Here is a 24,835-nt window from a genome sequence, read left to right as displayed (position 1 = left end):
CGCACGTGACGTTATACGTGACACGCTAGCCTAATTAGGTAAGGCTCCGAGGTGGCCCGAGTCTAGCGCCACTATACTGCCCAATCAAGTAGTGGCAAGGCTTAGTAAGCAAAATAGAACTATAATATATTCTTAGGCTTCCTCGGCTATTAAGGGCAAACTCTTCTCTCAAGGTGCTCTTATTATATCTAAATCACATAATAGACTTAATAAGAGTACTATTAAGATAATATCTTGCTTAAAAAGCTGGGGGTTATTTAAAGACGAATTAGAAGAAGTAAAAAGAGAAGGAAAAAAGAAGGAAAAGAAAGATTCCAAGGAGGGAAATCTGTTTTTTATATAAAAAAAAGTAGTATTTAAATAGCCTTATATAAGCTCTAGTTTAAATTATATACTGCTATTTAATGGGTATCTTATTTATTTATTAATAATTAAATAAATACCGATTTACTACATTCACGTAACTACTCTTAAGTTACTCTAGAGTAGTACTCTACTCTACTCTACTCAAGTACTATATTACGCTACTCAAACTCTACTCTACTCTACTAAAGACTACTCTAGAGTAGCTTGAGTAGCTTGAGTAGTTTTTGCCCACGCTGCCTAAAATTGCTTTTTAATATTTATTTTTTATTAATAAAATATTAATAATTATAAGTATTATAAATATAATATTTAAAACTTATAAAATAAAAATAAAAATTCCTTATAAAAATAATTTAAAGTTAAATAAAAGAAAACCTTCTTCTATATATTTTCTATATATTTTCTTAATAATATAACTATATTATATATATTAGGTAATTTAAAGTAATATATATAAGAAGATTCAATAATTAAATTAAAACTAAAATTATAATATTAGTTTTTTTTATTAAAAGAAATCTTATTCTTTTAGCTTTAAAGAAAACCCTTATTTTATTTTATTAATATTATATATATATATATATATATAATATTTATTTCTTTTATATATAACTTGAGATTTAATTAATTATATATATTTATTTTATTTAAATTTCTTATAATTTTAAATTTTTATTAATTATATATTAAAGTATTATTTTTAAAAAGTAATTAAAATTAGCTTTAAAAATATTAAATCTCTTAAGTTCTTATTTAATTAAAGTATTACAAAACGAGTTTTGAAATCGAATATATAATAAAATTACTAGTAATGAATTAAAAAAGCCAAGAATATTTATTAAGTTTAAATTAAAGCTTTAAGAAATAAAAGTAATAAAAAAGTAAAGTAATAATAATAATAATAAAAGAGAGAATTATAGTAATATAAAAGTATATAATTTAAAAGAAAAAGCGCGTTATAGCTAGCTATATATAAAACTTATTAATAAGACTTAGCTAAAGTTATAAATAACTTAAGAAAGCTATTAATACTTTATTAACTATATAGCTCGAGATTTTTTACAAGTACTATTTTCGATTACATGAGACATTTATTTAGTTATTTACTAGATACTTCCTTAATACTCAAATATATAAGAGAGTTAATAAAATAAGTCGAATTTTTGAATTAATAAAAACAAGATATAATTATTAATTTTATAATTGCCTTGTAATTAATTCTCTTAAAACTTGGTTTTATTAAGAGAAAGAAATATTTTACTAGTTTTTCTATATTTGCTATAACAGATATAATAAAAGTAAGAAATATATGTTATGATTCTCCAAACCTTGTAGTCTTACTAGACTCGATTTCTTCTACCCAGATAAAACTGTCTATCACAGCTCTAGGTCTCCTCATACCGGTTGGTAAATCGGGACCTTTGCTGAAGCCATTATTTTGGTTTGGCTCCACCCCCTCTCTGCTAATGATTAAACTTGGACGTTTAGAATCCTGAGATTTGGATTCAGGCATAGATGGCATTATTGGATCATGGGTGCCGCCACTGCTGACCGGAAGACGAAGACCACCAGTTTTGAACTCCTTACTCGTATCCATGTCGTTTGCATCTGTCGATGTTTCCTTTATGGTGTCGCTCATCTCATCAACCCAAAGTGTAGGCTGGACATCTTTTCGCTGTACCAGTTGCTGCTGAGCAATGCGCTTTTTGAATTCCCTGGAGAAGTACCTAGGCACATATATTTTAGCCAATGCATGCTCATCTTTTGACTAAGTGGGCATACACTGTTTCAAGGTAGCTGACGACTACTTGGTGGGCAAGAATCTTTTCTGCCCTTCGTATTCGCGCCTTTCGGAAGGCAAATTCCTCAAGCCTAATATTCGGTTGTCAACACTTGCAGGTTTCACAATCGCCATTTGTTCTACTGCTTACCGTAAGTACATTCGGCTATGGTCAACAAGTTTAGAGTGTACAAGAAGCTCGAGAATGCTTCCCATTGCGATCTGACCCTCTGGGTTCGCTAGTAATTTTGCTTCCAAAACAAACATGTCGAGCTGGTGTCGACGCTTGCGGGTATCAGCAATATCGAGAAGACACAACCGTTTGTTTAGCGCATGGAGATTTACTCCCGGAAAGCCGCCCATATCTCTCTCCAAAGTTTTTCCATGGGGACAAACGGATGGCCCTAAGTCGCTGAGAATCTGGGTCACAGAATCCCTCGGGGGATGGATCCGCATGTCAAAGACTCCCGACAGCCTGCCTACGAGTTTATGTATATCGGCTTCACCGATGTATCCAGTACCTTCGGCATCGACTGTCTGCCAAGCCTCCTGAAACCTCTGAGTGTCCTCGTCACTTAGCTGCAATTCGGCTATTTCTGATCGAAAGTGATAGGCGAAGCGTTCGTAAATAAGAGCAACTAGCATGTTCATGAATAGAAACATGCTGAGGATATTCCAAGATATGAAGAGGATACGAGCCCATACCATACTGCCACAATCGCTATCGAAAGGCGAGGTCTCTGCAACACAGAAGGGTGGGCTAATTGTCGCGAAGCTTGCCATGATTTCACTCCAGTCTTCGCCAAGGCTAAGACGAAATAATAGCAGGGAAGCGTGCGGAATAGTTTGGAAGTTAATAAGAACGTCATCCGTGGGTCCAAATCGCGTCAAGCCAAACATCTGAACCATAGCGATTGCGTAAGCGATGAGGAAGACAAGCCAGACGGCGACCAGGTTGCCTATTGCCGGAAGAGTAAGAACGGCATAACAAAAACTCTCCTTCAAGACCTTGACTCGTGGTATCAGATGTAGTGGGATCGCAATGAGGAAGAAATTATGAGCCTGTTCTGCTTGTGCCCATTGGTCCGTTGGCATCCGTATCACCAATAGTGAGGACAAAAACATCCCTGATATGGTGCAGAAAGAGAGCAAGAGCCAGATATTTCCTAGGAAGAAAGCTAGTCCAAGACCAACAATCTGGGTGCAAATATCTATCAGATAAGCCATTGAAAATGCCAGGAATATGTAGTTCCGGGTCCTTGCCCACCAACTAGGCTCGGGGTAGAACTGAGTTGAAAGCAAAATCAGCTGTGCGACGAGAAGACACGTAAGACAATTCTGCCAGCTGGAATTTTTGTTCAGTGTCTGGCAGCGCCGCCTAATATAGTGCTGGCGGCTGCAAGGCCTTTGCAATGGAGCAACCGCATATAGCTTTCGCCGAAGTTCCAGCCAGGCCATCTGATCATCGAACAGATAGGCGGTACCTGTTGCCCGAGTATAGCTGCGAATAAACGTAGCAAGGAACACGATTAGGATAAAATTAGTGGCCACAAAGTTGAAAACAACGAGAAACAGCCCAAAGCCCTGGGAATGCAAGGGCCTTGGTTGGAGGCCAGGTCCTGTTATAGCCTGCACCGCAAATGAGACATCTACCCAGCCGCTCTGGGTGATGATCGTAAAGGTCGTCAAGAGGGCGTCGGCAAAGGTGTCGAAATTGAAATACGGATTACTAGCTACGCGTGGCGCGAGAAGTGGCCAGGCGCTGCTGTATGGGGTGCTGTGCCATTCGCCAAAACAGTCCCGAAGATTGGAGATAGCCGAGGATTTGTCGTTACAAGCTACGAGTTGGCCATTGAAAAGGTTCAACCCATAGATAGCGGAGGGAACTAGAATCGAAATGGACAGGATAGATGCCTGGAACAGTAAAAAGATTAGGACTCATGCCTCAAAAGGTATCAGAATCTACCTTACCACTATAATCCTGCTGAACCCGGTGCACATTAGGGAGAATAATGTATATCTGGCTGGATCGCTCACGGTCAACAGGCGAAAGGCACGGAGAGATTTGAAGACTGCCATGCTTCTTGGGGCTGCTCCCTCTGTCACGATGGTTGTAACAACAGTTGCCCACATTGATATTAATATCGCGCCGTCGATACTGCCCCAAAAAGTTCGGTAATATGCATTGGGGGTCCAAAAGAACCCATCGGCAACGCTTCTGATAAAGGCTTCGAAGGTAAACATGACAGTGAACATAATGTCTGTCCAAATAAACCACGTCTTAAGGCTGTATCCAAAAATCTCGAAGTATTGGCGTTGATAAAGAGGCGTCGCAATACAAGTAATGACCGTTGTGGCTACCACAGCAGCAAATACTACTGCCGAGAAGGCGAATTGTGCAATTCGGTTGGGCTCAACTCCGTGGAACCGCCTCTTCACAGGACCCGAGCTGACAAGTTGCTGGAAGAGGCGACGTATAGAGTTTCTCGGTCGGAAGATATATAGTGCATCATTGTATGTCGAGTGTCTAGCCATGTACTCCTCTTCTGCGGCATTCCGAGCTGCAGCAACGGAGATCGAATGCCTAGCCATCTCCAAAGGATTTTCAGCGGTCAAGTCGGAGTGAAAGGGATTGTTCTCCCAGCTTCCGAATACTGCCTTGCACTTTTCCAAAATCCCAGATGGTTGCTCGTTTTCGTTGCTTGGGTTTGGGATCGATAGTGCGTTCTCTGGGGAGTCCTCCGACTCGTCTTCCAGCCCGGCGAGGAACTCCCGCAAGGTATCTTCTTCCAACACAACAACCCCTGTCGCAGTATACTCCGGGGAGTCCCTTCGCTTCGAAAGGCTCGGGAATGGAAAAGCACTATCAAAGCCAATTCGCGCTAGAGGCTTTACAAGCTCTTTGCCTTGCAGGAACGCCGCCGTTTGCACCGTTTTTTTGGTTCTAGAGTGAATCTGAAACGCGTTGTTGATCAGAGGAATGAATGCAGGCATCACAAACCAGGATGCTAAGATATACCAGCCAGTGAGGAAAATTGCTCCAATGGAAGCTTCATGAAAGGTCTGCGAGTAAGATGTTACGTTGTACAGGATATCCGTCCATCGAGCTCGCGATAATATTTGAAATATCCCGTAAAAGGAATTGAGCGTGCTTGAAAAAGTAATTTGGATGGGCTCCTCCGCACTGTTGACTGGAATGGAGCCTTTGAAGAGCTGGTTTGCGAGTACGGATACTAGAAACGTCAACAGCAAGACGAAAAGAATCGTGGAGCCCAGACGTCTGCTTGAGAACTGGAGAATGATTCTTTGCACCAATTTTCCCGATGTAGGAATCACAAGAATGATTCGATAGGCCCTAAGAATTTGAAAGATCGTGAGCCCAGCAGAAGCCTTCTTCGACAAATGCGCGCTCAAAAGGAGCAAAGCAATTATTGTTGTGCTTAAAGTAAGGCCGCAATCGACGACATTTCGTGGGCTCCTAAGAAAAACTCGCCAGGGAGCGGCAACTATTCGCAAGATGATCTCAATGTCAAGGAGGAGAGTAACCACTACCCCCGAGATATCAATCCAATTATCAAATCGTGTTGATGGGCCGCGGAAGCACTGGGAAACGAGGTCGTAAGTGATCAGAAGAATCCAGCACCAGAAAGTTCTGGCGCACATATTCTTGCACTGCATCTCCCATGCGGAGAGCCGTTTTGTTGACAAATTCTCGGGCTGTAAGGATCGTTCCCTCGGTTCGAGGACCGGGTTGAAATGCGGAAAATAAATTGCGTAGGAGACCAGGAGAAAGTTAACCAGCCACACTCTGAGGCAAACGATCCCAAATCCAAAGAACAAGGCAGCTGGCAAGTAGTCGGAGTTGATTGTGTCATACATCACCTCAGAAAATGAGGTACCGCTGATCATCACAAAAACGACCTCTAAACCGTTGAAGATGTTGTCAAAGTGCAGGGTTCCATTATATGGGTTGTCCTTTAACATGCAGATCGAGCCTCGTGGGCAAAGATATCCGTTGGGCACTTCGAATCCTGGTTGAAGCGGTTCTGAAGCCTCAAAATTATAACTGGCCACCCACGGAAGTGGAAGGCCTGTTTCATTGTCCAGGTATCCGCTGCAGAAGGTGAACTCATTTACATACGAGGCGCTGAAATTGGCTGAGTCGAGAGGGTCTAGCCACACGCAATGACGCTTGAGACTCGAGTGAAATGCTTGGACTCCGGCCAAGGAAAATAGCAGCGCAAAAAAAGCAATAATGCTCCAAGTCTTAATAAGATAAGGAAACAAGAATTTTATAGTCCGCAACACAGCCTAAGACACATCAATAGAGGTTAGCTAGCGTATATATTTATGGATAGAGTCTAATCTCACAGCGGTGCCATTTGTCAAAGCTAAAAGCCTAAAGATTCTTAGGCAACCAATGGTTCGAAATATACGAATGTGGTACTGGCTTTCAAGGCCGGTGACGCTCAGAGCAATAGAGATCCAGAAAGATATCAATGCTATGAAATCCATTCTGTTGAAGGAATGACGCAGAAATGGTGCCCTTGCCAGCTGTAATCTCTGCACTTGCTCGACCGTGCGGATTCTGTCCCCAATGGCCCGAAGGGAATTAGCATTTAGGGCAATGTCACCTAGGAGTAGTCCCGAGACAATGATCCTGCACAAGATGTCGACAGTAAATATAACCCATATACTAAGAAGAGCCCAGTCTACCCAGACACTTCCCCATCTGGGCAGCTGTTCGTCCTGCAAAGGAAACAGATTTGCTGAATTTTCGACCACTAGAAAGACTAGCTGAGCGATGATTAAAATCAAAATCACAGGCTCTGTTACTGGATAAACCAAAACATCACAGAGTATGTTCCGAATTCGAGGCGAGAAGATAAAGAGAGAGTATCCCCTGAATATATCCGGCATTTCGAGAGTTGAATCAACTTCAGCAGGTGGTATGCTATCTGGTGATGGGAATACACCCGGAAAGACGGACGAGGCACCAGACATTATAGCTGTGGCGTTTATAGAAGGCTGATCTCCAGAGTGCGGCGAGTTGTGAAAGTGCGTTGCGCATGCGGAGTTGGCGTCGAAACTTGTAAAGGCAGCTCGGGGCCAAGGCTTCATGTACTTCGTAAATCTACCAAGAACCCACAAGCTATCGATTAACTTGGAATATACACAGCGATGTGACTCTCAAGACTGGGGGATCGTCAGGCAAAGTAATCGACTCTGACTCCATGAATATCCAAAACATTCAGCAAGGATACTGTCCCCGATGGGTGGCGGCGGTGTTGATTCAGCCTCTGCCAGAAGGACCGAAATGACTTGGCTCTGAATAGAAGTGCTAAGGCGGTCTGAAGCTAGATCGAGCATCCGGACGTGGATCGCGCTTGATCGTGTTTGAAGCGTCCTCGAGACCCCCCGAGAAATGACAGGCAAATTGTAAGCTGTCTGAAGATTGAATCGATTGGAAATTTAAAATCTCCCAGCTGCATGTGTGTGATACCATACGGGAGGTGCAACCGCGGATGCTAAGACAGCGAAAGGAATATGATGGTAGGGCTCGACAGCCTCGGGCGCGTATTACGGAAAGCAACCAGAACATGAAGACTTGGCTCGCCTACATACGGAGGCCTATGATAGGTTCTAACCCCTGTACTGCCAAAACCCCGATGTTTCATCGCAAACGACATTGGCGCTTTGCATCTAGCGCATTCGCACGTTGCACTTGACTTTTACAATTACCTTAGGCATTACAAATACTATATTTAATTAGGGATAGGCCCTAGATCTAATAATATTAAGGTTTAATTACAAATCGTGGATTAATTATATATATTACTCCATCTGAGGGAAAAAAATACCAACAGCTTGCCAATGGTGTCAACAGCGTCAATGGCATGTCAACGGTGCCAATGGTGCGTACGGTACTGGAGTTGCATGTCCAAAATTAATAGCCCCAAAAATTTCGTAGTAACGTGCCAATTGACTGCCAATAGTAAGTGGGTCCTGTACTATTTTAAGCTTAAAACACTCATTAGTAGCTTGGCGTGCGCCTTGGCATGCACGGACAGGAACACCACTTAAAATCTTAGGAATTATATGCTTCTTAAAGACTTAACTAAGAATCTTGTCTTTATAAGGCTCAAAATTAATCTTTAAAGATATTTTTAGTATTACGCAATGCGTACGATACGTTAAAAGTAAGATAGTAAGAGTAGGCTGTGGTGGGGTAAAAAAAGCAATGTTGCAAAAATTCTATTGACCCTTTTGGTCGTTAGGGTCACCCGTAGTCTGGCTAGCGAACCCTTCCCTTCTAGCTGCCTCAGCGAAGATGCGCCAAACACCCAAATTCCAGACAATTTGGCTTAAGTTCTCAGCCGCCCTCGTCACTCGCATCGTCACAATATATTTGTGCAAGGTCTATTGCTATCCAGCACACAACCCTTTGTTTATGAAGCCCGCGAGAGCGTACGGCAATGGATCCGCTCACGGCGTTGAGCGTGGCTGCCACGGTCGTGCAATTCGTTGACTTTGCCATAGGAAGATGCCGTGACGTGAAGGGGCTGTACGACGCAGGTGACGAGTCATTGCTACAAATTGCTAGTTTTGGGGCCACATCTCAAACCTTCGACGAGTTCTCCACTGTGTTTAAGACGAGGCGAAGATTCACGGAAAATGGGTCAGATGACCCAGGGCCAGGTCAAAAGACAGAAGCTGTGGGTGCTGCCTAAGTTGTGGGGAGGGCAGAATAATCACTGACTTTATAGGCGATCGACGGTCTGATCGACCGGTGTTCAGAGGTTGCCAAAGAGCTCGCCAGAATCTTTCAAGGTCTGGAAGGCGCCCGGCGACGCGCCACTGGGAACGTCATCGGGAGCGTCTTTGGGAAGTCATACGCCTACATGAAGGCAGCCTGGAACCACGATGACATTGTGCGACTCACGGAGCGCCTGGAGAAATATCAGAGTCAACTGGTTCTACACATGTTGCTCTACCTCAATATGAAAGCAGAGGCCTCCGAGGAAAATCAAAGCCAAAGACTCGACGCACTTGAGAATAAAATCGTGAAGGTCCTCACTGTATCTGAGGATAAGCTCAACTTGATCCAAAGTCAAAACGCTTCTTTACACCGCCATCTCAATGAAACTGGCGTTCGGCAGACCATGCAACAGGACAAGACCCTCGCGGCCATTTTGACCCTCCAAAACGGAAAGACCAGCTTCCTAAGCCAAAAAGGAACCAGCTTTCCCGTCATAGACAAGGGCAACCAGAAGTTCATGACATTGCGATCGGAAGAAAACAAGACCAGTGCCATGATTAAAGACTTCAAGCCCATTCAGGAAGAAGTCTTAACCTGCCTATACTTCCGCTTGTTGGGCGATCGCTACGACAGTGTTCAGGCTGCTCACGGCAAAACGTATGCGTGGATCTTCAATGGGCGCGAAACTTCGAATGAAGATTACCCAGTCTTGCAGATGAACCTAGTCGAGTGGCTGGCGACCGGCTCTGGCTGCTACTGGATCAATGGGAAAGCCGGATCCGGCAAATCGACCTTGATGAAGTACATCTTGCAACATCCAAAGTCAAAGGAAGCGCTCACCAGCTGGGCTTCAGCCGCAGAACGCGACCTGGTCGTGGCATCATTCTTTCTTTGGCACCTGGGCTCGCCGTTACAGAAGACACAGGAGGGCTTGTTGCGGTCGCTGCTTTATGATATTCTTTCGGCGCGGCCCTACCTCATCTCAGTTGTAATGCCGGAACTGTGGATGGCAGGAGCCAACCGCGACCTGGGCGAGACTCTCAGCTCACCATCACACTCGGAGCTCCTCCGATGGTTCCGGAGGCTGCTGGATCGTGCAACGTCACAGCTCCGATTGGTGTTCTTCATCGACGGGTTGGATGAATACGAGGGCAACCACTTTGAAATTGTCAACTTGATCGCGGCATATTCGGAGAACGAGAACGTGAAGTTCCTAGTATCTAGTAGGCCGATTCCCATATGCATTGATTCGTTTTCGCGATTCCCAAACATCCGCCTTCAAGACCTAACGAAGGAGGACATCAGACAGTATGCCGAAGATCACCTCAGGGAGAAGATTCAGGACAGATATGGAGACCAATGGGACCCCATTATCACGCAAGTCGTTGAAAAGTCATGCGGGGTCTTTCTATGGGTTGTTCTTGTCGTTCGCTCTCTTCTTATCGGCCTTCAGAATTTTGATTATGTTGAAGAGCTCCATCAGCGCCTAGACATCTTGCCGTCCGATCTGAAGGACCTGTACGCCCATATGCTACGAATTATGCCTGATTCATACAGAAAGCAAGCCTCGCAGCTATTGCAGATTAGCCTGCTTGCGTCGGAAGTTCAACAGGGTCAATTTCGAATGACACCGCTGCAGTTATACTTTTCCGAAAAAGACGACGAGGCTGCCCTAGCAACCCCCATCAAGTCCTTATCGATCCAGGAGAAAAACCTTAGATGTCATGAGATTGAGGGCAGGGTCAGAAGCCGGTGCTGTGGGCTTCTGGAGGTCCGTTGCGTTGAATTCCGGCTGCAGCGTAATTTCTCATCAACCGTAGTCAAGTACCAGTGTGTCGACTTTATTCACAGAACCGTCGTCGAATTTCTCAGGATCCACGAAGTGTGGGAGGGCATGTTGAGCCTGACTGCCGATACTCCTTTTCATCCATCGATCAGCCTGTTTCGTTCATGCCTTCTCCTTTGCAAGACGCAGCCTATACAATCCACAATAGCCCTCGAGGAGAGCTCCGTATGGCATTATATGGACCACGGTATGGAATATGCCTCGCTTGCTCAAGGAACACATAGACCCGTACCCAGTTCGATGCTCTCTGACTTGGATCAAGTGGTCTCGTACCACTGGACAAGCGCGTTCAAGTGCACTTTCGGATCTCAGGCTATCGAAACCCACTGCCACTGGACTCATGGCTTCGGTCTCCTAGCCAATAGTGGGACGCAAATTCTATCAGGAGCCATTGGCTCTGCAGCGAGGCCTCTTTGCTTCCACACCTTGACGGTATACCACTGCTTAGACAGCTATATTAAGGACCAACCCCCAAGCACCGATATTGGTCCAGGGCTAGCGAACAGCCAAGCAACTGCGTTATTATTCAATGCTGTGAAATACACTCTCCAACAGAAACCTTGGCCTTTGGCTGTTCAGGAAGCCATGATAACTCGCTGTGCATCTATATGTTGTCAACTTCTAGATCAAGACGCCGATCCTAATGCCAAGTTTGGGATCAGTGCAACCACTGCATGGCACCTTATGCTCGACTTTGCAGTAAAGAATGCGCAGAACACAGAGGATTTCCAAAGGCGATTTCATGGAACAAGCTTTATACGGATTTACTCTCAGCTGCTGCTATCTTTTGCAAAGAGCGACGCTCTCATGAATGTGGCCGTCCCCTGGACTAAAAGGCAGAAGCAGGGCAAGCAAGTGGTGTTAGAGTATTCCGCTCTAAAGGTTTTGGATATTCTATTTTCGCCTCAGCAGGGAGATAAAGAGGGGTTCGCTATATCGAAAGAGCGGAATTTGAGTTTGGCGGCGTTTCACAAGCAGCTTGTAGATACCATGATCCGAAAAGGCGCTGTGATTCGGGAATGGGAAAATGGACAGCTAGTCTCGGGACCTCCCGAGTCTGTTACGGATGAACCTATGACACTCACTATCCCGGCTCCTGGCCGCCGAAGATCCAGATCTGCCGATAGCGAGACGAAAAAGGGAAAACGAGCTGGCTTAAAGAATCTCGGCAACTTTTGGTTGGCTTTAAGTCGGCCTTCGTCTCAGGGTTTCAAAGAATGATTGGGAATAATGATTATTATATTATAACGTCCTTTTACATGTAATGCAAGTCTAAGCTTATGCTCGCATCGTAGAGGTTGTTTTTTAGCCGATCTAATATGTTCTACGAGAAGTTGCGATGCAAAAAGCGGCCTCTCTCTAGTGTTTCCTATGCGCTAGTAATATTATAATCGTCTTTATATACTCAGGAGTCTACGAAGTCCCCTTTTCATTCACTAAACATATAAAACGCTAAAGCTCAGTTCTTAGAATTCGGGGCAACTTCAATACTTAGTTTATTTTCCATTTGTAGGAGAGAACTCTACGCCTAAATCTGCACGAAGTCAGTAGTGGTCTATTATAGCGCTGGATCAGCCTGCTATACTTTTTTTTTACGAGCCGGGATACCCTGGTGTGATTTTGAGACCCTAAAACAGAAGATTTCCAAGAACATCTTTTGTGTTTCGACTCCAGATCCTGATCTTCTCGAATACGCCGGTGAACTGTTTTTGTCAGCGAATTTTCAAGATTCCCTAAATTTGTATGAAATAGACTGGCCTTATATCCAACTCGGCGCCTTGACCCATCCAGTCGTGACTGTACCATAGCTTCTTGCATAGCTTGTGGCACTCCGTCATCTGTTTCATTATAAATCCGAACCTCGAAACCAATAAGATTCCCGATTGTTCTCTTTTCTCCTTTCTTATTTTCTATGGTTGTCTCAACCTGGGTGATCATCATGATACCCCAGTAGATGAAACTTGCTGCCATGATAAAAAAGAAGATGATAGGCCACCAGTATCGGGGGGTTGTGCCTGGTGTTCGCGGCTTCGCACCCCAGATGATAACAATAAGGTTTCCCCCACCGAAAATGATAGGTAGAAGCCGGAAAACCCATTTATTAGTGATGATCTCTGGCTGCCAACCAGGCCACTGTTGTCGCATGCGTCTGGGGAGCCTATACAGGCCTAAGGTCACAATTGCTACGCGATGTCATCACTCCAGTCCTGTAACGCGAAGATAGTTGCCAAAATTTTACTCACTCCCAATAATAATATGACCATACGTGAATAAGCCAACAGCAAAACCATATCCGTCTGCAGTTGTCGGACAAGCGAGGATGAGAATCACAGAAGAAACCCAGTGCAGCGCAAGGGCACCTTTCGGCGTGTCGATATCCTTTGAAAAGAATTTCCAGAATGGAAGAATCCTCTGAACCGCAATCGCTTGCTTTACTAGAGTCCAATTTAGCCTAGCTGATTTACGATATCTCAAGTGTGCATACCCTTCGAGCTCGTGAATGTAACTGCGATAAGGTTTCCCAACGCTGACAGAGCGATGCAAACTTTCAATCCAAGAGATGATCCGAAGGCCTAAGAATTGTTTTTCAGCTTAGAGAATTGGTGAAATTTGGAAGAGACATACCCTGGGAGCGAACAATATAGCTACTCCAAGATCACTCTGCGTGTTTGTAATGGTTTCGTAGTCACAAGCGAGATACTAGTAATATTAGACGATCTAGTGAAATTTGAGGCACCTTGGACTCACATAGGCTAATGTCACCAGAATATACAGAATAGTGACCAATCCAACAGCCAAGAAAGCACCGATCTTAAGCGTTCGGGTCGGGGCTCGAATCTCCCCAGCGACCTACTTGTAGTCAGTGACAATTTAGAAAACAGAATCTGGGTTTGTATCTCGAGGATGATAGGTCGAGAGAAACCGTAATATACTCAACTTACGTAGTTGGCATTTTCCCATCCCTGATATGCGTAGAAAATTAAAACCATTGCAGCGAGGCCGTTGGCAGATCCACTGGCTCCATGGCTTTGAGTGAAATCATTGAGTCCAGAACCCTCCTTGCTCGCTGATTTGACTCCTGCAACAAATACTGTAAAGAGGAGAACAATCTTGAATAGAGCAAAAAGCTTGTTTAAGAACAATCCAAATTTGTTGGAAAAGTAATGAAGAAGGCAGACAGCTGATAAAATAACAATTGCAACAAAGCGGATAAGACGATTGTCTAATTCGGTTGTGCTTTTGTAGTTTGAATCACTTGCAAGTATAACTTGCTTGGCAAACGTGATCGAGTTTCCATAGGAGTTGCCGAGCACTAGAAAGAAGCCTGAAAACATTATTGTTGCCAATAATTCAGGGTATGGATACACTTCGTCTAGCTACTTGGGAATCAGTAATGTTGGGAATAAAATGTTTAACAGAAGGTTTAGTTAGCTGTTCGAATAATCCTAAGAAAGAACTCACATAGATAAGCTCACCGCCATTGAAGGGGAGTGCACTGCCGAACTCGAGATAGGCGATGATGCTGGGCTCCAAGTTAGTACCGATCCAAGAGAAATACCGGCAATTTTGTGAACTGACAAGATTGAGGTAAAGACACCACCCGTGGCCCAAAGAATCAGACTGATTGGTTTGGACTTGGTGTAAAATAGAACCGAACCAGGTGTGGTGAAGATCCCGGTACCCACCTAAAGTCAAATATTACTAATATTCACGAAGCGCAAGGGGTTATGCTAGGTATTGTTACCATTTTATTGAAAATGAGAGCCGCGACATCCAGCACGGAGAGATTTCTTCTCGGTACTATTGTGTCGGTCTCGCTTACTCGGTCGGAATCCATGCGGCGCCTCGATCTCTCTTCAGAGAGAGTGTAATCACTGTCCTGGTGATTCTGTAGCATGGCTGGAACACCAGGGAGAGTTTCCACCTTGAATTTTCCGTCGTGTTCATGTCGCGGATTGTCATGTCCCAAAGCTCCATCCTTGGTATGCTCTTCTATGCCGCCAAGTTGATTCTCGGCAACAGACTCATGGACAGCATTCTCATAGGGCAAAACTCCGACTGAACGCTCGTCGATTATCTCGTCGCCAGTGTCTCTTCCTCCATCTCTTCCATTTGTGGGAACAGATCTGGACCGGGCAGAGGACGTTCCACCCGGGAGTCGGGCACGGCGTGTTAACACCGAGTGCTCCTGTCCAGGCCCAGGATTGAGTGCTGCATGTCTAGGTTGGTAGGGAGAGAGGCGCGACATGATTTCCTTTCAATATTCCACAGAGGTTGGAATTGGCGCACGAAGTTCTCTCGCTCGTGGAGACTTCCTCCAAACAGGAGGGCGAAATGTCGAGGTGAAAAGAGTCAGCGTTTAGCGTTGCCTGCACGACAATCGCTTTGGCAGGTCAGGCATCAGGAAGGCACTGTCCCTCAGGATTGGTGGGCTGTGTGAGACGCCAGCCTGGGCTGGGTGCTGCGCCCGATTTGCTTTTTCGTGACAAGTCTCTTGGCCGTGCAGTGCAGCTCACCAATGAGTGCTCTTCGCCACGAGTGATCTCATGCCAGTACAGCCATTCTTCCAGCCAAATGCGGCTCCAAATCTGGCCGAAATCATGAAACATAAAAGCCACACGGCACCGCCAAGTTCCACTTCCCGTGTGACCCATTTCGCTCGAAAGATTGCTTGCCCAGGCTTCACACAAGGCAGAGAAAAGAAGGGCTATGGCCGTCAATGCTTCCCCTGTGTACGTCAATCAGGTTTTGGAAGAAAGGTAAGCTGCACGCAACCTTATTTCATTGGACAGGCACTTAAAATTACCAGGTACATCAAGGTCGCTGTGTTGGAGGAGTTTCTCGACACCAACGCGGAGGAATTTGGCACCGAAAGATCAATAGAGGTGAGCACAGTTTTTTAAGCACCCTGTACGAATTATTTAACTGACTAGAGAATGGGTATCAATAGGTTGGTCGTGACAACAGAATAACTCTCGTTGTTCTCAGAGAGTTGACACAGGTAAGCAATAGCTTCGACACAGAGTCTTCAGCATGTCTAAGCTGAAGAGGATGAAATCGTAGCCCTTCAGATTAAGAGCGATCCGGATCGATTCAAGGACCCTTTTGCGTTGACTTAAGGAAGAAAGGAAAAGGACAAAGGAGGCTGGACGGGGTACGGAGATGCAACGAGACCGAGGTGGAGGTCGGTTGGAATTTTTTTATAATTGTAACCAATTGCGATCTCAGCATTTCAAAATCAAGTAATATTTTCCCTGCTATGAGGCTTGGTTAAGCAAAAATTTCAGGTGCGGCTGGCTGTTTGGGTAGCCCGTGATCGGTAGGTGCATTTCAGGGCTCCCCACTGGCTTCCCGTGCCCCGAGGCTATGCGAAACTAATTTGCACCTCCGCCTTTGAGATGCTGTGCTAAGGTATTTCCACTTTCGAGCCGCCGATCTATATCCTTTAACGTCCTTCTCGACATACATCAATTGCCCTTTTCTCGTTTTCTGGATAAGCAAAGCTCCTTTAACTCTCAAATCAGAGCAATGGAGAAAGTTGACGCCAACGTGCCAGAACTTTCGCCTTGGTCATCAGGGTCAAATATTTCCGACGCTTATGCCTTCGATGTGGCCCATTATACGCGCCTGCTAGTGGAAAATTCCAAGAGACTTTTTGTTCAAGATGATCAGCTATGGGTCAAAGTGATAGAGGTCGGCGAGAGAGGTGCGTCGTGTTGTCTAGGCTGTGCGTCCATCTGAATTGTTGCTAACAATATGACGAAATCTAGACATAGTGTTCCGAAACTTTTTAGAATTTGACACATATTTGCGGTCCAGTATATTTGTGGGTACACGTATAATGTATGAGAAGCCAGTTACAGAGTTTGAGCAATTTCTGACATTACTTGCAAGATTCGTACCCCAGAGATTCTCGTGGGACAATCTCTTGATATCTGAAGCTGGCCTACGATTGCTGTTATCACATTTCAAGATATTCCCAGCTCTGATAGACGTGGTCAATGCCTTTGGAGCGCAGACATCCTCTGAGAGCGACTCAATCAGCGCCTGTCACTCTTATGTGCGAGCCAACATCTCCGGTCAGTCTTGGCTACCCCCTCCCCATACCATTAAATTACCGGGGCTCATCCAAACATTGATAGAGTGTTGTTACGTTGCACGACATGTCGAAGCTCATGGCCGAGAAGAATTAGATGATCCATGGTCAATCAGGCAAATGGGAGTATATCATCAACGAAACGTATGGGATAACACAAACACATTCGTCATATTCAATCCTTCCAAAACTTTTCAACAACGATTAAAAGATGCACAAATCAATTCAACTCGTCTCCCAACATGGAGAGATATTCACACCCTTGCTGCTTCTTGCTCAACCACTCCATGGAGGCGATACATCAGCCATATTGAATTGAAATTGGCCCAACTGGTAAACGCTTGCATTTACTATACTCTACAAGAACATGAATATTAACTCTACGGTCGCTATTTCGTGGCTTCTTCGTGTAGTATGCAATTTAATTCAGAAAGGACACCGCTAATTTTCTTTGGGCTTTTGTAGAAGACGAAGGCACATCTATCCGCCGTGGCGGAGAGCGATACACCGCAGATGAAACCAAAATTGAAAATCGAGTTTGAGGACACACAAAACATTGAGGTCATCCATGATAAACTCCACAAAGTGAACCATATACTGGTTTCAAACCTCAATGTCTTCAAAATACTATCCAACTTGATGAAGGGCAACAGCGGGGTTCAAGACCAGTTCGAAACTGGTGAGAATAGGTTGGCATTCTGCACGGACGAGACTGAAATGCAAAATCGGCGAGTGAACACCCTATTTCAAAGAATCAATGCCGCATCGGGATTGGTAAGATGTCACTTACGCTCACACGGCATTTAATCCTTGAAACTTACCACAGATATAGATGCGAAATATCATCGACTTCCGAGGCTTAGAAGCCTTGAAGACGAGTAGCGCAATGTCCACAGAGCTTTCGCAGCTCGCACACAAGAGGGCCGAAAAATCACAGAAGGATGCACGCACAATTACAACCGTCACGGTGTTTACCATGATCTTCCTTCCGGCTTCATTTGTTTCGGTAAGCCAATAGAATTCTCCCACTGCCTGATCTTCGTCCTCGTGGCTGACAAAGCTTGTCTTCAAAGCAGTTTCTTAGCATGGGATACATCGAGTTAGACACGCACGACCGAGTCTCCTTGAAATTTGGGAGTGGGATGTGGATCTTTGGTATTATGACCCTGTTTCTTCTCATTGTAACCTTGGGTTCGTGGCTATGGTTGGAGATCCGGGCGAGGAGGCCCAAAAATCTTGGCGACTGTGAAGCGAACTAGCCGTGACGGCAGTGGCTCCAGGGCGTTCGGTGAGAAAATCGGGGTGTTGGGGAGGACAAGCGGGCAAGGGTTTCCGAATGGTTTAGCTTCAGAAAGCAACGGCTCCGTCCCTGAGACATGGCCAATATCTGGACTTCTTTAAGCGCCACAACCTCTACAAAACCCCCACACCTAGTGGCAACTTCTTCCTTTTGCATGCGGCCTCTTCCCTCCCCAGCCTTCAGACACGTGTGGGTTTGCTCGGCAGTGATCCTTAAGTCATGCCCCTCACAAGCTCTGCCCCACGGCTTCTGCCTTGACTTCCACCTCTTCGGCCATGGAACCATCTTCTTGGGCATCATTCTGTCCAAAGCATTGCACCTGCCCTCAAGAACAACAATCCGGCGGTGCTGCGATGCCACTCTTGTGTCGCAATGTCATCGTCGCTCGACGCCGTCGAAGCGCGATGCTCCAGCGCTCGCCATCACATTAAGCGACTCTTCGTGGGGGACGAGACTCGGCCCCGCCAACGCTTCATACCTGCTGACAGGCTTCGATCTTATCTCACAAGATCGAAAGTTACATGGTTACTTGAATGCAATTGTCCAACCTGTATCAAAGATCATGGGCTATTCCGGCGGGGGCGAATTGAGTTTATCGGCAGCATCGTGGGGCATGAAAACTACTCGAACACTCAACCAGATCCAGGAAGGACAGCGTTGGTACTCTTCGCCCTTCTTATTTTTATTGAGCATCCATTACTTATCCTTGGCTTCGTCATGCGGCGGTGCTCTGATCATGCACTCGAAAGGACTCCTACGCTATTTTCTCTGGATCATCTGCGGCAAGAATATTGCAAGGAGTATGCCCACCGTGTTGGGGATTCACAGTTCAAGGAATTTGCAACTGACTTTGCCGAATACCTCCCAAAGTTTGCTATACCAAGGATGGATTCCGGGGAGTATTCGGTCTATGGGCCAGATACCATTTTGCCTTTCTTGAAAGAACAAAAGATCGGAGTACGAGGGCTGGACGGCGAAATTCGACAAGAAGGTGCTTATGGTAAAGTCTATTCCTTTCAGATCTATGAAGAGTACAGGCAGTTTCCAGTGAGTGATCAATTCTCTAAGGCAAATATCTCGTGTTGAACCATGCTGATCCTGCGTAGCATGCGAAGGAGTACACGAGGTTCGCGCGAAAGGAGCTTGACAGCGCCAGCGAGTTGGCCTTCACCCTCGAGAACAAGAATCTTGAGCAGGCGACGACTCTACAAGATCCGCACATTGTCAAAATGATCAAGGCATACAAGCATGGCGATACCTTCAATCTGATCTTTCCTCTAGCGAAGACCAATCTTGACCATCTCCTTCGAGATCCCACCTTCGACACCAGCAACTCTATACATGGGCCTATTGAGTCTCGTCCGGCATGGAACCAACTGCTTGGTATTACAAAGGCATTGGGGAGAATCGGCGGACCGAATGGGGCTGAGACTATTTTCGGTCCCAGTGAGAAACAACAATTCCAAGGGGTGCACTTCGATCTAAAGCCAGCAAACATATTGGTTGATGATAATGGCACTTGGATCATATCTGATTTTGGACAATCCACCTTTCGAGAAACCACCAGGAGTTCTTCGAGGGTTGTGAACCAGGGAGGAACCGATGCGTATGCACCTCCAGAGATCGATAACCTTGATTCCCGTTTTAGTCGGCGGTACGATATTTGGTCCCTCGGATGCATTATGTTAGAGGTCGTGGCATTCGTCCTTCTAGGCCATGACGGCCTGCATGGCGAAGGGGGGCTCGATCATGTTCGCTTCACAAAGTCCTCTTGGAGCTCACGAAAAGATCACAGATTCTTCTGTCAGGAGTCCCCAAAAGGTAAATGTATTGTCAAGAAAGGAATTGTTACCTTCATGAATTCTTTGAAGGAATTGGGCTGTCTTCGTGGCCAGCAGAAAAGTCGAGTGTTCGTCGAGAGCATTCTCGAACTAATAACAAAGATGCTGGAACCCGAGGCCGAGTACAGAATCGAGATTGGCGATGTCATTCGACGCCTCAACGCAGCTATGGACAGTGCACGAGAGGATTCGCAGGCACTGGGTCAAATGAATGCCGAACACGGTGAACGTTCCATTGGCGAGTGTGCTCTTAAGGGTATCCGGTACGTCTTGAGCCTGCATGACAGGGTCCGAAGTCTGCGAGTAAGATCGTCACCGCTGACTTCCCAAAGCATTTGGCATTCGAGACAAAACGATTGGCAATCGGTCTCCTTGCGTATATTTGAAGACTCAGATTTCAATCTGCGCACCTGTACAGTTCTGAAAAACAATACTGCCCCAAGTGAGGACCATCGTCAGTCTCCCTTGTAGTCAAGCCCCAATCAAGATCTTAACTACTGATCGTGTATAGTTATAAGAAGCTCGGTCATGATCATTCCGCGGTACGCCTTTCGCGACAAGGAGACGTCGGCAACCGCACTCTACTTCTCCCACATAAACCAAGGAGGGCCAAAATATCCAGGCTCAGTGTTCTCCTTTGACAAGTCACAAGGTATGTCAATTGACTGAAAATTCTTGCCTTGTCATAATTAACAGGTTTCAAGACGCTTGGGTTGTGCAAACTGCTCTCACAGGTCAGAAGGTAGAAGCTAGGTCTGCTGCATTTTCATTCGTCCTTTTGCAACCGGAGCTGACACTATACTCAGCTTCCCTCTTGAGAATATAAAGTATGAGGAGTATACTTCCTTCAGTGGGAAGCTCTCGCGACTCCTCCACACCAAAGGTGAGAAGAAGGAAGGCTATTACAAAGATCTCGGGCCTGGCACTGTGCAGCTGTGGTCCGAAGTTTCTGATGAACAAGAGGTTTGTCGCTCCATTGTATGTAGAGTATGGGGCTCTGCTGACCTAATGACTAGAAACCAAGAAAAACTAGTATTGTATCTTCAACTGGAGGCTCACCTCGCCCTGTTAGGATGCAGCCACATCAACAGCCTGGATATCGACCAGTTCCTCTGCGTCGAGTGGTAATATTCGTTCACAAATCAAGGAAGATAATTTTGGTTCCAAGTAAATCTCATTGACAATAAGTTCCTTCTCTCGCTGACAACTTCGACACAGTGGACCGTAATTGGTGTGAAGACAACAAGCGACGAGATGGGGAGCCTGCGGGGTTCCTTCAGCTCATCCCCCGGAATCCTGCTCGAGATCCATCCTTCGTAGCAACTACACTTCTTCCCTTGAGACCGGACGATGATGGTTCCTTTGCGGGTATCCCACTTTGTTCAGCAATCCTCCACAGTATCGAACACCAGAATCGCTTCGAATGCGTTTCGATCGGCGTCACTTTCCGGACCGAAGACTCCAGAAAAAAGTTTTCGGAAACATCTCGCGGTATGTGGAAGGAGTGGCATACGCAAACAAAAGCAGCTGAGCGCCAGCCCGGGTACACTCGTGTGCCACCGCCAGTACAGCGTGCGCCACTAATACCTCTAACCGTACAAAATCAACCGAAACCTCAGTCAAGAATCCGATCTTGGAACCCCCTCCGGACTTCTTCAAGCAACACGAATAAATCGAGCGGGTCTACTTCTAGAGAAGATGCCGTACTACCTGCACCACACAGAGGAGGGGGCAGGGGGGGACAGGGGGGGGGTCAAGAAGGCCATTGAAGAACGGCGAAGCTAACCCATGACCATTCCTCGCTTCAAGAGTTTAAACGCATGTCTTCTAAAATATACTCAATAGACAGCACCATTTAGAGACTTTTCAATTTCGATGGTCTCCCTGGTTCGCAGTGCAATGCTTTTGTTCAATGGAAACTCGCAATACCGCAGATTCGAGCCTTGCTGAGTCGAAGGTTCTGAATGAGTTGGAGAAATGTCAACAACTAACTTTCACATCAAAAAGTTACAAATGCCTTCCACCCCACTCACAAGAACTTATCACTGAAGACCCTTGACCTCTAACTCCACCTTCACAGAGAACCTATTTTTTTGCCAATCAATAGCAGAAACCAAATATTCCAGAACTCGAAACAGCAATTCCATCGCCGAACCAGTGTCAAACAGAACTATCTTTCGGCAGTAGCAATGTCAAGCAGCGACGGCAGAACTGCCAAAGCCGAGCAATTTCCCTGAAAGGTTGCGGCTCTGAGCTTACTCATCCTTGACAGCCGGATCATCGGTTGGTAGCAGAGTAGTTGCTACGTCTTCAGCTGGCAAGATCGACAGACCTGGCGCATCTGCCGCGATTGAGAAGAGATGTTCTTCTCTTGCACTAAATGGATGAGTCGTTGCAGTCCCGGCCCTATCAGAAGCTGGAGGAGGGGCAGGTGCATCGGCGGGGCTTGATGGTGCTGGACCAGCTTCAACCATATCATCATCAGGTGCTGCCGAACCCTCGACATACTCCACCGTTAAATAATCCTTCCAACCTCTCTGCTTCATCAACTGCAGAACTCCAAGCACATGGTTTTGCCCTAATTCCTTCAGGTGTGTCTGCGCTCCGCCCAAGCTCCCATCTCGGTCCACACCATGCCAGCGTGTAGCGATCGACGTGATCTGGTTGGGGTAGAGGAGTCCGATGTGTGGTGTAATCAGTGTCTTAAGGCCTAGGTAGGTGGGTGGAATGACAGGGAGGTGGACGGGGAGGTGCCAGGAAGATGAGGTTTGAGGGGCTTTTTTGATGAATTGAACCAGAACGAAACACATTGTGATGGTGGTGGACGGATGCTTCTGGGTTGGTAGCGCAACTTGCGTGGGAACAGTCAACGGTATGCTGAGTTGAGAGAAGTAGATCCCATGAGGTTGAAGAGGGATTTTTTGGGCAGAGAGATCAGAACTGATATATAGATCTATCGACAAAGGTTCTCACAATCAAAGAGTTCTATAAAACAAAAGCCGCCATATTCAACTATCCGTGAAAACATAGAGAAGTCTTCATAGTATGTTGGATTTTACAAGGCAAAAGTTGTGATACTGTGAAGTGTTTGCAACGAAACAAGAAAGTCCTCCTTTCAAAACCGGTTGAACACATAAGGAAATCTTCCCTTACGTCCAAAGAGAATAATTACAAGAGCACCTTTTGGAGCAAATTATAGATTAAAGCTATCGGAAAGCAAAAAATGACGAAAAAGGTTGGTTCTTTGAATTTTCTAGAAGATGAAAGGTGGAGTTGTGAAATAAATTGAACCAAGAGCAAATTCTGTTAATATATAACAATATAATACCTTGGGGCCCTAACATGGCTGTGGGGACAAATTTGCATAGGCTTTGGCACTCAAAGGAGAAATACTTACTATGTGAAAAGAGGAATAAGGCGTGTTGAGTCCGGTCAGGCTGGAAAGATTGATCAAATGAACCGCCCCTTTTCTTTAAGACAGACCTAAACGTTTCAATTCCAGGTCACTTTGTATTAGCACCCAAACTTCAATTAAAGGAGAAAGATAGCCAAATGAGGGTCCAAATTCTACTAAGCAATACAATGCAGGGAAATCTAAACTCAAAATCGAACTAAAATCATCCAACCAGCTCTCCTTCCCCGCCACCCACGCCACCCAGTCGACATCACTTCCACGTCACCATCTAAAGCGCCAAACAAGATCCCGAAATCTGCGTCTGAGGTGACCCGACATCCACAGTCTGCCTTCCAACAACGACAGTATGACTCCCATCGATTCCGTCAAAAGAACAAGTTGCGCCACCTTCAGAGTGGATGTGAGAGATGCTCAAGGGATTATCTATGTATTGTAATTAGTATTCATAGAGTCAAAGCTCAATTTGGGGAAGACACATACTGATATAGAACTTAGAGCCATCTGCAAGAACAGACTCCGTGAACTGAGCATCTGCTGCACCAATGAATGTGATTTGTGCCCTAAAGCCATTGTAATCTTGAGGAGCTGGTGCGGCGGCAGCGAGCGTGGCAATGAGAGCGAGCAGAGTGGTGGTAGTGAAAGTCTTCATTTTGATGTGTTATAGCAAGAATCTGAAGTTTGGGTGCTGATTTTGGGATTAGATTGAAGGAAGAGAAGCTGAAGATGCGAGGAGATGAGATGTCTGATGTTTGAGAATAAAGAAGGAGCTTAGATGTACTACACCTCACTTATATGCTTAATTTGCGTGGCAATCTTCGAAGCGGTGTTCGAAACATCATGTCCGGCTCGGGCATCACGACCTCTCCGAGCACTGCTCACGAGAGCTGTTTTGATAACACGAGCTGAGGACTAAAATAGCATTCCCTGAGCTACCTTCTGCAAACAAATCAGAAAGCCCTTAATTCTCGTGTCAGCCTCACCTCAATGACGAAGTTCCACAGGTCCGCTGCGCATGCTGACCGAGCGGGCTACCAAGTGGACACCTGCATAGAATGACCCGATGTTTGCTCGGCTTCAGGGCTGAGATGTGCTCAGAAGTCGTGTGACTGAGCATAATATAAAACAAATACGCATGTTCTTTATTTAGAAGCTCCGGAAAGCTTAGATGTCGTAAATGTCAACATTTGACGTGAAAGTGCTAAGCACGTGATTAGTCAACAATAGCCCTGGGCTCGTATTTTTGTGACCCGTCACCAGCTGACCAACGCGAGAAGTTTTAAGCTTACATTGATCGGCAAGCTGTGGAGAATTGTTTGCGTCATCGGTCGGACGTCGGAGAATTGTGTTTGTTTAGACCACCTAAGATTATAGTTTTTGTTACGCAACGCTTCGTATTTCAGACCGGAGACATTACTGCAGATGCTGCAAAC

At 45.6% G+C, this 24,835-nt stretch overlaps 7 protein-coding genes across 7 annotated transcripts; 3 read left to right on the top strand and 4 right to left on the bottom strand.

The window, feature by feature from the left end:
- Nucleotides 1-2,144: 2,144 nt before the first annotated feature.
- K444DRAFT_556694 (uncharacterized protein) lies at nt 2,145-7,239 on the bottom strand (the record flags this gene model as incomplete). The annotated part of the gene is made up of 4 exons (XM_024876759.1): nt 6,518-7,239; nt 4,118-6,457; nt 2,298-4,060; nt 2,145-2,238 (listed from the first exon to the last, which is right to left on the bottom strand). Coding segments are annotated over exons 1-4 (4,830 nt in total), but the record flags the coding sequence as incomplete, so codon positions are not given.
- A 1,265-nt stretch (nt 7,240-8,504) lies between these two features.
- On the top strand, nt 8,505-12,222 carry K444DRAFT_661220 (uncharacterized protein). The gene is made up of 2 exons (XM_024886559.1): nt 8,505-8,862; nt 8,914-12,222. Exons 1-2 carry the CDS (start codon nt 8,623-8,625, stop codon nt 11,971-11,973), a joined length of 3,300 nt encoding a protein of 1,099 aa, XP_024740050.1. The 5' UTR covers nt 8,505-8,622; the 3' UTR covers nt 11,974-12,222.
- K444DRAFT_661219 (uncharacterized protein) lies at nt 11,965-15,087 on the bottom strand. Its single transcript, XM_024886558.1, has 11 exons — nt 14,498-15,087; nt 14,332-14,438; nt 14,215-14,275; nt 13,695-14,129; nt 13,501-13,602; nt 13,378-13,452; nt 13,238-13,325; nt 12,996-13,187; nt 12,511-12,935; nt 12,338-12,455; nt 11,965-12,286 (listed from the first exon to the last, which is right to left on the bottom strand). Exons 1-10 carry the CDS (start codon nt 14,999-15,001, stop codon nt 12,381-12,383), a joined length of 2,064 nt encoding a protein of 687 aa, XP_024740049.1. The 5' UTR covers nt 15,002-15,087; the 3' UTR covers nt 11,965-12,286; nt 12,338-12,380.
- Nucleotides 15,088-16,182: 1,095 nt separating this feature from the next.
- K444DRAFT_329025 (uncharacterized protein) lies at nt 16,183-18,315 on the top strand. The gene is made up of 7 exons (XM_024871936.1): nt 16,183-16,459; nt 16,524-16,596; nt 16,648-16,832; nt 16,896-17,182; nt 17,315-17,623; nt 17,682-17,855; nt 17,923-18,315. Exons 1-7 carry the CDS (start codon nt 16,282-16,284, stop codon nt 18,106-18,108), a joined length of 1,392 nt encoding a protein of 463 aa, XP_024740048.1. The 5' UTR covers nt 16,183-16,281; the 3' UTR covers nt 18,109-18,315.
- Nucleotides 18,240-21,940, top strand: K444DRAFT_610015 (kinase-like protein). Its single transcript, XM_024879670.1, has 8 exons — nt 18,240-19,196; nt 19,256-20,253; nt 20,323-20,444; nt 20,502-20,642; nt 20,695-20,743; nt 20,797-20,953; nt 21,007-21,157; nt 21,209-21,940. The coding sequence occupies exons 1-8, from the start codon at nt 18,522-18,524 to the stop codon at nt 21,757-21,759; spliced, it is 2,844 nt and encodes a 947-aa protein (XP_024740047.1). The 5' UTR covers nt 18,240-18,521; the 3' UTR covers nt 21,760-21,940.
- A 305-nt stretch (nt 21,941-22,245) lies between these two features.
- On the bottom strand, nt 22,246-22,833 carry K444DRAFT_661217 (uncharacterized protein; the record flags this gene model as incomplete). The annotated part of the gene is made up of 1 exon (XM_024886557.1): nt 22,246-22,833. Exon 1 carries the CDS (start codon nt 22,798-22,800, stop codon nt 22,246-22,248), a length of 555 nt encoding a protein of 184 aa, XP_024740046.1. The 5' UTR covers nt 22,801-22,833.
- Nucleotides 22,834-23,536: 703 nt separating this feature from the next.
- On the bottom strand, nt 23,537-24,153 carry K444DRAFT_661216 (uncharacterized protein). Its single transcript, XM_024886556.1, has 2 exons — nt 23,886-24,153; nt 23,537-23,828 (listed from the first exon to the last, which is right to left on the bottom strand). Exons 1-2 carry the CDS (start codon nt 24,052-24,054, stop codon nt 23,674-23,676), a joined length of 324 nt encoding a protein of 107 aa, XP_024740045.1. The 5' UTR covers nt 24,055-24,153; the 3' UTR covers nt 23,537-23,673.
- Nucleotides 24,154-24,835: the final 682 nt, after the last annotated feature.

This window comes from Hyaloscypha bicolor, assembly GCF_002865645.1.
Source record: "Hyaloscypha bicolor E unplaced genomic scaffold K444scaffold_52, whole genome shotgun sequence".
NCBI lineage: Eukaryota > Fungi > Ascomycota > Leotiomycetes > Helotiales > Hyaloscyphaceae > Hyaloscypha > Hyaloscypha bicolor.
The sequence above is the reverse complement of the archived record's forward strand: the minus strand, read 5'-3'. Positions and strand labels throughout refer to the sequence as shown.

Excerpts from the sequence above, each read along its gene's own strand:
- K444DRAFT_661220 (XM_024886559.1), top strand. The coding sequence starts at position 8,623 with ATGGATCCGCTCACGGCGTTGAGCGTGGCTGCCACGGTCGTGCAATTC. Across the intron at positions 8,863-8,913 it reads CAGGTCAAAAGACAGAAGCT|GCGATCGACGGTCTGATCGA; the intron begins GTGGGTGCTGCC and ends CTGACTTTATAG.
- K444DRAFT_661219 (XM_024886558.1), bottom strand. The coding sequence starts at position 15,001 with ATGTCGCGCCTCTCTCCCTACCAACCTAGACATGCAGCACTCAATCCT. Across the intron at positions 14,439-14,497 it reads CTCTCATTTTCAATAAAATG|GTGGGTACCGGGATCTTCAC; the intron begins GTAACAATACCT and ends ATTTGACTTTAG. Across the intron at positions 12,456-12,510 it reads GGCGCCGAGTTGGATATAAG|TTCACCGGCGTATTCGAGAA; the intron begins GCCAGTCTATTT and ends TGACAAAAACAG.
- K444DRAFT_329025 (XM_024871936.1), top strand. The coding sequence starts at position 16,282 with ATGGAGAAAGTTGACGCCAACGTGCCAGAACTTTCGCCTTGGTCATCA. Across the intron at positions 16,460-16,523 it reads GATAGAGGTCGGCGAGAGAG|ACATAGTGTTCCGAAACTTT; the intron begins GTGCGTCGTGTT and ends GACGAAATCTAG. Across the intron at positions 17,856-17,922 it reads TTCCGGCTTCATTTGTTTCG|CAGTTTCTTAGCATGGGATA; the intron begins GTAAGCCAATAG and ends TTGTCTTCAAAG.
- K444DRAFT_610015 (XM_024879670.1), top strand. The coding sequence starts at position 18,522 with ATGTCATCGTCGCTCGACGCCGTCGAAGCGCGATGCTCCAGCGCTCGC. Across the intron at positions 19,197-19,255 it reads AAGAGTACAGGCAGTTTCCA|CATGCGAAGGAGTACACGAG; the intron begins GTGAGTGATCAA and ends GATCCTGCGTAG. Across the intron at positions 20,744-20,796 it reads GGTCAGAAGGTAGAAGCTAG|CTTCCCTCTTGAGAATATAA; the intron begins GTCTGCTGCATT and ends CACTATACTCAG.
- K444DRAFT_661216 (XM_024886556.1), bottom strand. The coding sequence starts at position 24,054 with ATGAAGACTTTCACTACCACCACTCTGCTCGCTCTCATTGCCACGCTC. Across the intron at positions 23,829-23,885 it reads TGGCTCTAAGTTCTATATCA|ATAATCCCTTGAGCATCTCT; the intron begins GTATGTGTCTTC and ends TACAATACATAG.